Here is a 15,667-nt window from a genome sequence, read left to right on the forward strand (position 1 = left end):
GTTTGGGTCATATATTTTCCCAATAATAGCTTTTCTTCACATGTTTAAAACAAACTTATCAATAAGGTTCTAGGTGTGTTCACATTTTTTACACTTCCATTAAAGCCATGTTTTCTTTTTGCTTTGCAATACCAAATGATCATATGGAGGCGGCCTCGGATTAGTACGCCCTCACCGATGTCGGGGCAGGTAGTTGGGCAGCATTGTCCGCCCTATGTCCATTGTGTTTGCTCCTTCATTCACTATGACTGCATCCTTCGGGATGAGGTCAGCAATCTGCAAACATTTTCAGAATTAGAGACTAAAAACATCAAGGTGGCATGTCAGCATCTTTCACAGCTGACTATTATGAACAATTGTCGAACAGGTGTGCAAATTGCAAAATTTTCTAATTCAAACAGGAAGAAAATGACGAACATCGAGTCGAATATTAAATGTCTGATCAGAATGAAAAGATTTCACCAAACGTTTCTTTTTTCACCTCTTCTTAAACGAAGCATGGCCTTTGTGCAACTGAAACTGAACAACAAGAGACTGGCTCAGATTCATTACAATAAGAAAAACATGACATACAGGAATGCACTCTGCTTAGAATATATATGAATATACAAAAATTGATACAACTTGCAACTAAAGATAACATGACAGGTAGTAAAACCTGAATTCAGAATTCAAAGAAGCAACAGAAAAAAAAGGCTGCTAAAAATATATCTTAAGGAGGAGCTCCATCACATAAACAGTGAATAGCCAGTCAGGACTCAGTTTTAGCATGCTGAGGAACCATGCGGATATTAGCAAAGGGGAAAAAGCCCGAGGGCCTAGGAATGGTGAGATTGCTTTAAAAAAATTGTGCAAATACGAAAAAATTTTAAATACCAAATCGAATATCGACACAATTGATTATTCAAATAAATCAAGTTGTGCATTTTGGAAATAATTTGAACAGAATTGAATATACTAGAATATTTAATTATTAAAAACTGGTACTGCTCGAAAAACAAGGCCCAAGTCGACACACAATATATCCCTCAGTAGTCAGCACAAGTGGGACGAAGGATTCACTGACACTATGCAGTCCATTCATGTGACAGCATTCATAATGTTCATATACATGGTCTTTAAGACTGGATGGTGCGATAAGCATTAGGCAAGCATAGCTACTTTGCCTTGATGCCCTATCTCTTAGGTCATAGCTCATAAGTGCTACTATCCCTCTCGTGCCCTGAAGTGTGGGTCTAGTTTATTTTCATTCGTCATCAGAAAGAAAAGGCGATTTTTCTACCATGCATAACTTGACTTCTATGGAGTTCACATACTTAATTCGTATTGCAGCCCCTCAATGGAGATTACCGCATTTATTTGAATCTAAGGCCGATATTTTTTTTTAAGAGCAAGACATATGAATCTCTTGGGTTGGCTTAGATTCAAAGATTTAGTCATTTCATTAAAAACACATCAGCTTCTGACATCAAAAGGAAGTTATACTACAAGGCTTCATGTTTACTGATTAATATTCTTTTTCTTGAAATAGGTCTGATATTAAAACAGCTTGAACAAAGTAACCTGTCCCCACTCAAAAATAAAGCCCATATTCTACACGAGATTACAAACTACTTGAGCATGTTCTAGATTCAGGAAATGCTCTGCTGGGCGAACTTCGACAGCCTACAAAACAACACCTCATAATATACATCTGCGTGTGGATATACAGTTAAATCTCATTACAAGAGACACTGTTACAAGAGACACTCGGTTTTAAGAGACAACTGAAAATGGTTTGGTTGGTTTTCCTACGTTTGCCATGTTAACAACATTGCATACAAGAGACACTCGGTTATTAAGGACAACATTTGCAGGTCCCTAAAGTAACTTCTTCACTATTTAGAAGAGACACAACCCAGGTGTGCTCATGCAATGCATATGGAACGTACCAACTCGTACATGATGCACTTCAGATTCCCTTAGCTAAATTCTATTCCATATCAGTGTCCTTTTTGCTGTATATGTCAGGAACTGAGGAGTGCTTCCCCATGGTTGGAAAGTCAAAACGACCCCGCTGTTTCAGCCATTGGCATCGCATTACTGTCACCTACGAAGCAAATCAAAATTCATGAATGACATCCAGCATTTTTAACTCCTCGCTGTTAAAATTTGATCACAAGATGAAAGCTCAGAATCCTGATGGCTTTCTCTTTGTGAATCATCAGAGGGTGACAAGCATGTAAGCATCTGAGGGTGACGAGCATATAAGAGTGCTTCAAAGGTATTAGAGCAACAGGAAGGCTTGCAAAGTGAAGTGCTTTACCTCCAGAATTTGGGAAGGGATACACTCTGCACTCACAAAAATACATACTAGTAGTATGAATATCTTCTTTAAGCTTTTGTGAACAATTTCCTGTTAATCCGTATGAATGCATCTATATGCTGATGTGCAGTAAACTGATTAGCACAGTGCTTTTAGAATATTTGGTTACAAGAGACCTTGCTTACAAGAGACATGTTTTTTGGGTCCCTTGAGTGTCTCTTGTAATGAGGTTTATTGCATTGCCGTGGTGAAAAGTACTATTTTAATGCTAAAACCATAGGAATGTTACTGCAAGTACCAACCTGCTTGTATGCTGTGTGGAAATTCATGGGAAGCTGCTTGGATGATGATAGCTCCTGGAAGAAACAAAGAACATATCCACATTAATTCAAGCATCATCCATGCAGTGTGAGTGAGTTCCAGATGCAACTGTGAAACCAAAGCAAAAGATATGACATTTTTCCTTCAAGAGCCAATTAAGCAATTAAAATATGGAGGAAAAGTAATCCTTTGCACCCATGGCAGTGATGAGTGATAACAGTGAATGTAGCGTTATTATTTATGCCTGCCAAAGCACCACATGACATGAAAACATACAAAATAAGCAATTAGATCAAAATAATGAGTATGCAAAAGGCACAAAACCACCAAATGTAAGCTGATGTATGAGCCGCAGCACATCTTAAAAAAGTTGAATCAAATAAATGACACATTAGTCATGAACAAGCTTCTGCGTTTTCAGGAAAGAACGGACTGGAAGCTGTAGAACACTCTACTGCAGCTACATTAGCAAAGAAAACAAAATGCTAAGCCGATACCATCACCTAACTTGGCCATAAAGGATCTAATGCGCAACTTTGTTTGCTGGCTGTGATATAGGTTTTCATTGTTACGCTAGCATTTTGAAAGCCAAGCATAAGGTTTACTCAGCGAGAGCTACTCAATGCAGCTAAAATGTAGACGGCTTCTCACCTGAACAGCTTTCTCATTGGCAGCCACTTTGCCACGAAGCGCGTGCCACCACTCTGTATCAGCAGGGTAATGCCAGGGGTCCTTGGCATGCTCCGCCGCCAGCTGGATCAGGTAAGCATCTTTTCAATCCCTACACCGATCAACTATACATCAATCATCCACAGGCTGGTGGCTCTGACACAGTTTAGAACTATTCCTCATCCCCATTTAAAGTACTGACCCATGTACTTGTAAACAGTACCAGTACCCAACCCAGAGGGTGGGGTACTGGTGCAATGGAAGAAATGAAAGCTTGCGTCGCAGATATCAGACAACTCCAAGAGCTCTGGTTGAGAAGGTGTCCATTTGAAACCGTTCTCTTGCACCAGGTGAAGGAAACTGACGGTTGCATAACTAACATTAGTCAATGACAATGCTACCACGTAAGATATTTTAAGTTAGTTAATCCACACCAGTCATAACTGAAGTTGTAGAAATGTCTCGGCTGTTTCCTGATTTGCTGCACACTTGTAGGCTAGCACTTTGAAATGGATACAAGTTGCAATTTTGGCTTGCATATGTAAATGCCTGTGCGCTCTTGATTTTTAACGAAGTTGCACATGAACAGATGCAAGTTAATGAAGACTGGATACTAGGCTGCAATGATGGCATAGTGGCTTAATGCAGCCTACAGCAAGCCTGGTCTGCTCCCTTTGCCACAGGTTCAAATCCTGCTCACCACCAAGAATTACTTATTTATAGTGTCTTCAATCTATCAAGTGCCCATCTTGTGGTGCGTGACATCCCACCGTGACAAAGGCAGAGTGTCTGCATTGCTTCAGTGCCTCACTGATTTGCCCGAGAGAGACACCTTAAGGGGTGTAGCTCATGCTGCAAAAGAAAAGAATACTGCTAATATAGGAGCAAAATCTTTTCACTGTGTGACATACTGACCTTAAAAGTTAGTTAACAAAACACTAGAGATATGTAAATATTCGAAATTTTGAATATGAATCCTATTTGATCCATATCCAAAAATCTGATATTCAAAACTTCTGGACACTCAAAAATTAGATCGAATTCACTGCAGATTTTGTGCTCGACTACAATGCTTGACCATATTGAGAGTGCAGTGAAGCATCCTAAAAATATGAAGGGGCTGTTTTGTGAAGAGAAACCTTTCCAACAATGTGCGTACCGCACTGCGCGCTCGCCGCAATGATTGAATGCGTAAACTATGCCATGAAGCATCCTCAATATGCGATGGGGGCTTTTTTGCAAAGAGCACCTTCATGACAGTGTGCACAAAGCGAAGCACATGATGAAACAGAAGAAAAAACAAAACTTGATTTTTATTTCTGTTTCATCTCAAATGCGGACAACCATTGTGTGTTCAGCAAATGCAATTACTGTGATGTAAAAGATTTTCAGCAGTTTTTTCACGCACATTTGATAATTAAAATTTTCGATTAATTCAGACATTTTATTCTGGTCCCTTGAAGGCCGAATTAATGAGAAGCGATATGACTGCTCCACTAAGTTTCATGCAGGTCGTTCCTGTACAAAACACCAGTATACGAAATCCTGTATGAAATTTATGCTGGATTTTTCAGTAGGGTATACACTTCTGTCATTTCTAGTTTGCAATTCGTGAGCACCATGTGAATTCTGAGATAAACAAGACAAACAATGTGTGCTATTTTCTAATGTTCTAATTTTTTTCCACTGATCAAATATTTGACATTTGATTTCGATATTCAAAGGCCTTTTTCCCCCACATTCATATTGGATTCGTATTCCAAAATTTCAATATTCGCACATTCCTACAAAGCTTTTCAAAACACTTTCCTCAAGGTCAGCTAGAATGTTCAAGCAAAAAACAATCTCTAGTAAAGGTAACAAACCTGAAATAAGAAGTAAAGAGCAACAAGCACAATTGAAAGTAAAATGGTATACCATGTCATTGGGCAATGCTGAACAGGACTTTCCTCATGCATTGTGCTAACAGGATTGTTAAAGGAATGTCTACTGGGGCATGCTGAATGGGAGCTTCTTCATGCATTAAGATAGGCTGACAGAAGAATGGGTAATCGGCCATGCTGAATGAAAATTTCCTCGTGCAGTGTGATGGCAGGGTTGTTAAAAGAAAAGGGCACAGACCAATACCAGGAATCGCCCCCATCAATCATCAAGCGTACCAAGGTGGCCAGCCTCGTCAGTCAGCAGACACTCACCCTGGAAATCTGAGAGATACCGACAAGACAGATGCAGTCATTGCTAGGTTACCTTAAAGTGAGATGAAAAAGCAGCCACAGAAGAGAAGAGTTAGCCAAGCATTTCTATGATTCGCAAGGACTGAAAAAAAAAAAATAAGAGCACGGAGAGAACTGCTAACCACAGCTATGACAAAATGTTTAGTTATCACTTGAAAATGCAAGATAAAAACATATGCTTCGAACTCATTAGCTACAATTTAGTGTGAGCATAATACAGCTGAGCAGCTAAGTTACAAGTTGTGATAAAGGTGAACATAGCTCTGAAATGGCCTCATATGCATTGCTTATTTATCCTTCCCAATACATATTATTAAGCTTGTGTCTTCCAAAACTTGGTAACAAGAAATAAGCAGAAATGCAATGCCACACAAAAATAAGCTACAGTTTACAAACATACTAATTTTGCAATTAAAATTACACAGCCATAAAAGAAAAAAACTTCAGTAATAAAAGAAGATTGATACGAAACCTGTTCAGCCACAGCTCCAACGTCGCCTGATAATGCGACAGCTGCAGGTATGCTGCTGTGTAGTTCCTCTTGCAGCAACTCAACCTGCCAAATACAGTGAAGGGCAGATGACAAAACTCCTAAAGAAAGTATTCCCTTACAGCACACTTAAAGGGTTAAAACACCTACTACTGTGCCCCACCTTAAATGCTTGGTGTAGGGCAAAGTGCAGCATATGTTCATCAATGCAAGCCAACATGCTTGCCTTTCTAATTCATACTCCTGCTGGCAAGATGCCTATAGCCAGATAAGTATTGCATATTATTTCAGTGAAGTGGTTCCTGTGTCAAGAAACACTTGTTTGCATGGTTTACACAAAGAAAAACAAACAAGATGTTTGTTGAACTTGCACACACACTAGCCATGGAGTGCACAAGCTGATGACATGAACATAAAGTAAAGAATGCTTTAAATGAACAATGCTCCCATACAGCATTATCATGACAGAGGAATGAAGGCTACTGCTCTACACAATCAAAACTGCAGTAAACACAGTGTGTGACAATTCCAGGCTTCTGTGGCTACTTTTTTCTAATGGCTAATGTGTGTAAAACCTTTTATCTCAAGGTTGTTCCCATTTCTGAAGTCCAGTAAGCTCTCCTGCAGGCCCTTGCATTCCTTAAAGTCAAAAGACCAAGCAATTATGAGCTTACAGGATAGAGTGGCTGATGGATATTGCCCCAAATGGCCGATCAAAACAAGAAGCTGCGAGCTCATGTCCTGATGGGGAAAAAGACCTTTGTGGTACCAGCAGCAGCTATGGAAGACCTCTCGCACGACCTTTCACTTTATTTCATATCTTGCTTTGCATGCACCTCAATAAGGAGTTATAAAATGCCATGGCTTCCTCAAAACCTGGCCAGCATTTGTAATTAGAAGGCTAATAAATTGTGCCACCAGCCCAGCTACATTGTCATTTCTAACTCTTGCTAACACATTAACAAAGTTAGATGTGTGTAAAGACTGCATGCTAAAAAGCTGCTGACCCCAAACAAAGGGGCTAGAAGGGTTGCTAGAATGCACAGCTAGGATAGTTTGTGGCCACGCAAACACACAAGCACGCACAAAAAACATGGCATCAGCATGGAGAAGCAAAGGATGTATGAAAAGCAGGCAACGTGAGTGCTAAACCTCACACAATCTGCAAATGCTAAAAATGCTTAGTGCGTGCTTAACAAAATATCAGCTGCATGCAAATGCATTACAGTATGATCCTAACGAGCCAAAAGGAGGATGTAAGATAACTCACACAGCACTCATGTGCAGCAGTCTACCTGTACAGGCAGTACTGCCAGTTGCCCAGATAGCATTGCATACATGTATGTACTTAGTAAGCTTTCTTCTATGTTTAAGGGGGCACGCAAGAAAATAAGTTTTGTTATTTTGACTGCCTAAGCAACTTTGATCGTCCTTCTTTGACATATGAAAAGAAATCAGAACCAGAAATGATTAGAAGATTATTTAAAAACATGGTTAAATCATTTATGGCAGCTATGAGCTGACATCAGACCCAGTTTCAACTATAGCGCATGGAGGTAATATCAATCGGTAATGCAGAAAAAAAATTCACCATCAGAACAGAGCTCTTTGACTGGATCCCTTTATAACTCTCAACAGTGATTCTCTCATCTTTTTATTTTGGGCCAAGCATGTCTTTGTGCACAATTTTTTATGCATCTGCTTTTGTCACATCAAAACCAAATTAAGGAATGCATAATCTGTAAAGTATGTATAATACAGTCATCTAGGGCTTAATGCAATCAGTAATAATTTTAGGACTCAAAAATCTTTTTTTAAACATTCAGGAGCCAGCAACTGAAAGGGATATATACTAGACAAATTTGTTTTACACAGTGCTGCCATGTCCAACAGTTGCACAGGCATGCAATGTTTTTCACTTACGCATTGCATTTAGAACAACAAAGCTTGACTTTAAGCTAAAACAGGTGTTTAACTTTTTACAGAGGAGATACATGGTAAATTTTTTATTCACCTAGCATTAATATAAGAAAAGAGAACTTTTGCAGAGCATGTTTCCTTAATCTGTTAAAGACTACTTTTGTGCTCTTGCCTGGATTATTTTGACACCTGGGTGGAAGCGTGGAGGCCGTCCAAAGTGAAGCATCCAGTTGAGTCGTGCTCCCAGCAACAGGATGACATCGGCTTCTTGCAGAGCCCTGCACAGTGGCAATCGTTCAGCTCAAGAACACTGCCAACGTAGATGCTAGCTCAAGTCCAAGCTGCTGATACAGGCAAGAAAAAAGAAAAAAGAGCAACCCTTTGCTAAGCACAGTGCATAAAATCAAGAGGAAATTGGTACCTACCCTACACTACACTACAATCCGCATGCTGTACATACAGCGAGAAGCAAGGTGTGGTTGCATGGCTATAAATAAATCACATGACTGTGATTTATCTCCATGATCTACATGACTGTGATTTCCATTCTGTAAACAGATTTTGATTACTTTGAATGATATGAAATTTTGGATGATACAAATTTTAATAAGACCCCATGAGATTCGTATCATAAAGGTTTGATTTGGTTTGCGAGGTTTAACATCCCAGAGTGACTCGGGCTATGAGAGACGCCGTAGTGGAGGACTTCGGAAATTTCGATCACCTGGGGTTCTTAACATGCACTGACATAGCACAGCACACGGGCGCCTTGCTTTTCGCCTCGTTAGAAAAGCAGCCTTTGAGGCTGGGATTCTATCCCGTACCCTTGGGAACAGTAGTCGAGCGCCGTAACCACTATGCCATCCCAGCGGCGTTCATATCATAGAGATCCTACTGAATAATAGACAGTAGTAAATATAAATGGCACTTGAATACTACACCCTGAAGCATACTATAAGTTAGTAAGTTGTCTACAATGCCTTGAATTTCCACAGTGCAATAGCAAAAGACAAATCACACCCTGGAAAGAAAGGTAGCTGAAGGTCTGCCTTTTCAAATGGACCAAAAAGGCCACAAATGCAGAGTCACGCAAAAGGGGTTAGGTACACATTTTCGTAGCCTTCAATGTCAAGACCGGAAGTTTAGCGGCCGATTTCACAAAAGCTGCCATTATTGGCATCTAAATTTCATCTGTTGGTGGAAAAGAACCTTGTGAACATAAATTCGACAAAATTGAAAAATTCAATTTTTTCGCAATTTTTTTTACCCTCAAAAGAGACACTGAGGATAAACTGAAAGCTACTTTCACTGAATAAGTTAGGAAAGTAAAACAAAACATAAAATGCAGATATCACTACCATCAGCTCGTTTTCACAAGCCAACTGGCCTGATGCCATGATCGTTTTCCTCACAACACCATTTAATTGGAAAGGGTGGTTACAGAGTCCTTTTTTTTTTTTTTTTTTTATTATAGATGTCATGAGTTTGATTCAACTAAAGAAAAAGGTCCCAGCTCCAATTTCCTCTGTGATAACTATGTCTTCTGTTGCCAAATAAACGTCAATAATGTATCCAGAAAGAACCGCAGAATTCATTTTTCACAATAAGAACAAAAATTTGATAGAGTTGTCATTAGCATCTTTTTATATCAAAGTCATGGTTTTGATCTTAATGCATGGCCAATCCGTATGAGTGGAAGATGACCAGTGAGGAAGAGCATAAGCTCACTTTGATCTGGCTGGCGAGATGCACTGTGGGTGGTTGTCTGGCAGAACACCCTTGCCCATTGGTGTGGGCAGGTACGGCAGGCCTGTGCATTCCACAAGCTGGCGCACGCTCTTCTCAGCACAAGCATATGCGGCCCCTGTGGCAGAAAAATCAAGCAAACCACATGCACTTCACCCCAAAGCCCCTCACACCCATTTCTTTGCCCAAAAAAGCCATATGCCGTAAAACTTCATGAAGAAAAAAAAAGAAAAAAAAGATGAACTAGTCAGTCATGGAATAATATAGGCTATGCTTCTGCTGACTGCCTAAACAATCCAGCTATGGGTATTGCACAAAGTATCAATAGCGACCTGTTATGAAACAAAACAAATGATAATGCTAGGCGCCATTACTTTATCATTATGCTTGTTCAAGTAAAGTTACACAGAGTGCATGTGAAGAGCCAGGGCCATGAGAACTGGTCAAGCAACAGAGAACAAGCGATTCAATTAGAGATGAATCTTATTGCTACACAATGCAAAGATTAAACTGCCAATACAAATTCCAAATAATGCGTACTGCGGTCACAAGACTGGCTGTCACTAACACTTGCAACTATTTCTTGGTTTTTTTGTTTCTAACATGCCACTCATAAAATATAAAACTATCAAGAGCATCTTCTCATGAACAGACAAAAAATGAAAGGATACAAGTGCTGACAAAGCAACATTGCACTTTTCCAGCTGTCACAAGTAATACCACACTACACTGAGAACACAGAAATGCCGGCTGTAAAGCGAACGGTGTTGCGGATAGTGCTACATGGCATAAAAATACCTTTCCCAACAATGATGAGTGGTTTCTTGGCGCCTTTGAGCAAAGTCAAGGCTTGGGCCACATTCGGTGGGTCAGCAAGTGTGCGTGGAGGATCTGGGCATTTTGGAGCTTCTAGCACACTTTCCGCAGGTACTTCAGCCATTATCATGTTTCCAGGAAGGTCTACATATGTGGCACCCGGACGGCCATAGAGACTGGCCCGGACTGCCTGCAACGAGCCACTAAGTTTACCATGGATAGAAGGATGGCTTAAGTCAAACGAAAACAAATGATAAGAGTAACAATTTGGGTCAAGCAGCTCATGAAGAGTGTAAAATGAAATGGTAAAAAATTAACAGGGCTAGCGTATGAATAAGCAAAAGTTTTATGCATTCTGCTGCAGTACCTCAGGTTGCATATTCCTCCACCCTCATCATAACCTTCTCCTTCGCTGGTAGCCACCCTCCAGGTTCTTTTCATGGCAGCCACCTTCTGGTAGCGCATTTCTAATTTCTAACTCCAACCTTCCAAGCCGCAAAGCCACCTGTTGCCTCTCACCTTCTCTTTCATTTAGCCGCTTGACTGCTACAGCAGGTAGCAATTAAATTAATCTTCTACCTTAATTACAATCTTATGGCAGACACTGTAGGTTCCACGATAAGGTGATGAGGCCAAACCAATAATATAACAGCTTTCGCTGTTAAAAATTATACCCACATGTCCTAACAGTATGAGTGGTCAGAACAAGCTGGTTCACAAAATAATTAGCACAATGACGATTGCATGCATGACTAACACTACCTTTGAATTGCCATGAAACAAATACAAATAGTAGTGGCAGCAGCCTATAAATGACTAGGCAGACAATTTGGCTTGAGGGAAAGCCTTGGGTTAGGGACACGTGTACAAATTCAACTGGCCAAGCTGGCCTTCACTGGATGGTGAAGTCAGGGACAGTGTGGCTACAGAGTGTCTATGCCTGAGCCAGTCACATCTTTTTTTTGGCTGCGGAATGAGGCATGTGGGTGGGGTGATAATACAAACAAGGACTAGCAGACCAATACAGCTAGTGCAATATAAACTGAGTTATAAAGACACATCATCAAGTAAACTTCATTGAAGACAATAAATAAAATCTGATAAAAGACAGCACTTTCAATGTTCTTGCTAGTCTGACTACTACTATTCAATATGCTTACTGAAGAAGATATGTACATCTGAAGCAAGAACATGTCTACAATGTCCTCCCTTTTCTGTTCATCACCAATCAGTATACATTAGTGAACAAAGTATAATTGATTATTCATACATTGCAACAAGCTTTGCAATTCACCAACCTTTACTAAAGAGCAAGATGTCTGGATGATCTGATTTGTCAACAGGAGCTTTGCTCACATGACTATGGTTTGGCCAGATAGAGCTCAGGCAAACAGAGGGCAAGAAGCTGAAGGCGTACCTTTTCAATGTGCATGGGTATCAGCTGGACAGTACTGGGACGACATGTGTACTTTGTGTACATGCGACAGGCATCAACCTACAATGTGGAACACAATACAATTAACAGATGGCATGCAGACTAGGCTCACAGGCAGGGGTTGTGCGGCCAACGTATTCAGCCATATAAACAAGAGAAAAACCGTATTATTATAAAGCTCAAAACCAAAGAATGAAGCCAAGAAGGAATCATTTAAGAATAACCAAAAAATATAGGAGATACTTAAGCTGCACCCTTAAAGATATGGCGCAACAGCGTTAATGGTTCCCATCTATGGCTCCATTTGCAGAATAACTAATCTCTTAATGTGTGCCTCTTATCTCACATATATTGCATGTGTGTGTGTGGCCTAGAAGTACTGTGTCTGAGTCAATGTCCAAGGGTCCTGGGTTTGAACTCCATCTCCTGCCAGCCCTGCCATGTAATGAGGTCTCATACACAATTCTCCGACCAATCACTGCCAAGCTATCTCCTCTACCAACTATGTGTCCCCAGCCAGAAGCATGCTCACAATTCTTCGATCACAATGTCAATGCCGACAATGTCGAATTTTCTGCAGAACAAGGCCTTTAACAATGCTATAACGTTAATAATGCTCTTGTGAGCACCATAACATAATTACAAACATGCTGATGTGAAAAAAACTGCAGAGGTCATGCAATTTTTAATACAACTGTCACATCCTATCCTTTTATACTTTAAAGTTGCATCCGGATTGTCTGCAGAACAAGGCCTTTAACAACGCCATAGTGTTAATAATGCTCTTGTGAGCACCACAAACATGCTGATGCAAAAATAACTGCAGTGTTCCAGCAATTTTTAATACAACTGTCACATCCTATCCTTTTCTACTTGAAAGTTGCATTTCATACAAACAAATAATGATTAAATCGACACAATCTGCCCTGATCAATGCCCTCAACAGTACAATTTTATCACCTTTACTGAGCAGTGATTCTGAGTAGCGATTGAGTAGAGCTTTATAAATATTGTGCATAGTGGCCCATCAATGGACCATCCTTAAATTTCCTTGGACGCGGCATATCCCATCAGTGAGCAAAAGGCAAATCCAACTTAGTAGAACCACGGCTGTTCTATGACAGTGTACTGAGTGCGGCCTGCCATGACCCCTGAAGAAATAGCTGTGCTAACCTGTGCCAGCTCCTGGAAGGCACCAAGCCCTTCTACGTTCTGGTCACAAGAGCCGCCAACCAAGAGCACCGGCCTGGGTTTACAAAATAAAAGAGCAAAAAGTTGTAGCAAGAGCGCTGCAAATAATTTAGAATATTGAGATCATATAGGACAGCTGTACACAGACAGAGCAGTTGGAGATGGCAAAACTGCAACTGCACATTCTGGTAGTCAGCCACTTATATAGCAATGAGACAACAGCAATGAGACAACCTCCCTGAAATACAAACAGCGCAAAGTAACAGAAACATGTCGCATTTAATTGATCAGCTTATGATCTCAGGGACAAAGCTTACTCCGCAAACAGTCCAACAGATACCTCATCACAGCTACCAGCAAAGACAAACTCTGGCAGGCATCAACAACAATGAGAGGAAGTTACATATGAGACTATTCTGTTAAATTTAACGTGCTGTTAATGATTTGATAAATTAGAGAAGCAATGTTGTATGTTACCAGGTTGTATATACTAAGGATACCCAATGCTGCAAATAATTCATCCCAATGTTCATACTAAATGTTTTGTGCCACTATTTGAAGAGCTTTTTTTCTTTTAGCCTAAATTAGCCTAAATCTGAAGAAGGAACGCAACAGATTAGTAAGAAAGAAACCCATCAACGAATTAGCGGTGAGGGGGAGGGCAGAAGAGTTCAGGATCTCGCTACAGAATAGGTATTCAGCTCTAACTGAGGATGGCGACATTACCCTAGAGGCAAGGAACAATAATTTCAGAGATATCATTACTGAGTGCGCGGTAGAAGTAGGCGGTAGGATAGTTAGAGAGGATACCGGTAAGCTGTCTAAGGAGACGAAAGATTTGATTAAGAAACGCCAGAGTATGAAAGCTTCCAATCCAACAGACCAGATCGAATTGGCCGAGATATCAAAGCTAATCAATAAGCGCAAGGTGGCCGATATAAGGAAGTATAACATGGAGAAAATTGAGCATGCTGTAAAGAACGGGGGAAGCCTTAAAGCGGTAAAGAAGAAATTGGGCATAGGCAAAAACCAGATGTATGCGATAAGGGACAAGGCGGGCAACGTCATCACTAATATGGACAAGATAGTCAAAGTAGCCGAGGAGTTCTATACAGATCTCTACAGCAGCCAAAGTAGTCAGGACCGTAATGAGATTGGCGGTAGGGAAAAACAGTCAGACGTTCCACCAGTGACGAAAGACGAGGTCAAGAAAGCATTAGAAACTATGAAAAGGGGGAAATCAGCTGGAGAGGATCAGATAACTACAGATTTGCTGAAGGACGGGGGGGATATCGTGCTAGAAAAACTGGCCACCCTGTATACGCAGTGCCTGGTGTCATCGACGGTACCGGAACCATGGAAGAATGCAAGCATTATCCTCATTCACAAGAAAGGGGACTCTAAGGACCTTAAAAATTACAGACCAATCAGCTTACTGTCTGTTACGTATAAGGTATTTACTAAGGTAATCGCTAATAGAATCAGGACAACCTTAGACTGCAATCAATCAAAGGATCAAGCAGGGTTTCGGAAACGGTACTCTACTATCGATCATATCCATACCATCAACCAGGTGATAGAAAAATGCTCGGAATATAACCAGCCCTTATACATAGCATTCATTGATTACGAAAAAGCATTTGACTCAGTTGAAACCTCGGCGGTGATGCAGGCATTGCGAAATCAGGGGGTAGACGAGCCGTACGTGAAAGTGCTGGAAGATATATATAGTGGCTGCACAGCAACCATAGTTCTGCATAAAGAAAGTAACAAAATTCCCATAAAGAAAGGTGTTAGGCAAGGAGACACAATCTCCCCAGTACTATTCACAGCTTGTTTAGAGGAAGTATTCAGAGACTTGGAATGGGAGCAGTTAGGGATAAGGGTAGATGGAGAATACCTCAGTAATCTGCGATTTGCTGATGACATTGCCTTGCTAAGCAACTCGGGGGATGAACTGCAAATAATGATTGATGACCTAGACAGAAAAAGTAGAAAGGTAGGCTTGAAAATCAATATGCAGAAGACTAAGGTAATGTTCAACAGCCTCGGGAAGGAACAGCAGTTTACATTAGGTAGCGAAATACTGGAAGTAGTAAGCGAATATATCTACTTAGGACAGGTAGTAACCGCAGATCCGGGCCATGAAAGGGAAATAACAAGAAGAATAGATTGGGATGGAGCGCATTTGGCAAGCACTCGCAGATTATGACTAGCAGCTTACCGGTATCGCTCAAGAGGAAAGTATACAACAGTTGCATCTTGCCTGTACTCACCTATGGGGCTGAAACGTGGAGGCTAACCAAGAGAGTTCTACTTAAGTTGAGGACAACCCAGAGGGCTATGGAACGAAAAATGGTAGGGGTAACATTAAGAGATAGAAAGCGTGCAGAGTGGGTCAGAGAAATAACTCAAGTTACCGACATTCTAGTGGAAATTAAGAAGAAGAAATGGACATGGGCAGGACATGTAGGGCGAAGAGAGGATAACCGATGGTCGCTGAGGGTAACAAACTGGATTCCAAGGGAAGGAAAGCGTAG

At 40.7% G+C, this 15,667-nt stretch overlaps 1 protein-coding gene across 1 annotated transcript in view; it reads right to left on the reverse strand.

Moving 5' to 3' along the window:
- Window positions 1-15,667, reverse strand: part of Hacl (2-hydroxyacyl-CoA lyase) — a 33,783-nt gene that overhangs the window by 10,284 nt on the left and 7,832 nt on the right. Inside the window, exons 5-13 of the mRNA XM_084593810.1 lie at window positions 13,110-13,182; window positions 11,919-11,996; window positions 10,484-10,691; window positions 9,668-9,803; window positions 8,112-8,217; window positions 6,002-6,085; window positions 3,278-3,379; window positions 2,608-2,661; window positions 176-276 (exon numbers count right to left, since the gene is read on the reverse strand). Coding sequence (XP_084449936.1) covers window positions 176-276; window positions 2,608-2,661; window positions 3,278-3,379; window positions 6,002-6,085; window positions 8,112-8,217; window positions 9,668-9,803; window positions 10,484-10,691; window positions 11,919-11,996; window positions 13,110-13,182 — 942 coding nt within the window. The remainder of the gene's footprint in view (window positions 1-175; window positions 277-2,607; window positions 2,662-3,277; window positions 3,380-6,001; window positions 6,086-8,111; window positions 8,218-9,667; window positions 9,804-10,483; window positions 10,692-11,918; window positions 11,997-13,109; window positions 13,183-15,667) is intronic.

The sequence above is a fragment of the Amblyomma maculatum genome, chromosome 2 (genome assembly GCF_055883805.1).
Source record: "Amblyomma maculatum isolate TAMU_Amacu chromosome 2, ASM5588380v1, whole genome shotgun sequence".
NCBI classification, from domain to species: domain Eukaryota; kingdom Metazoa; phylum Arthropoda; class Arachnida; order Ixodida; family Ixodidae; genus Amblyomma; species Amblyomma maculatum.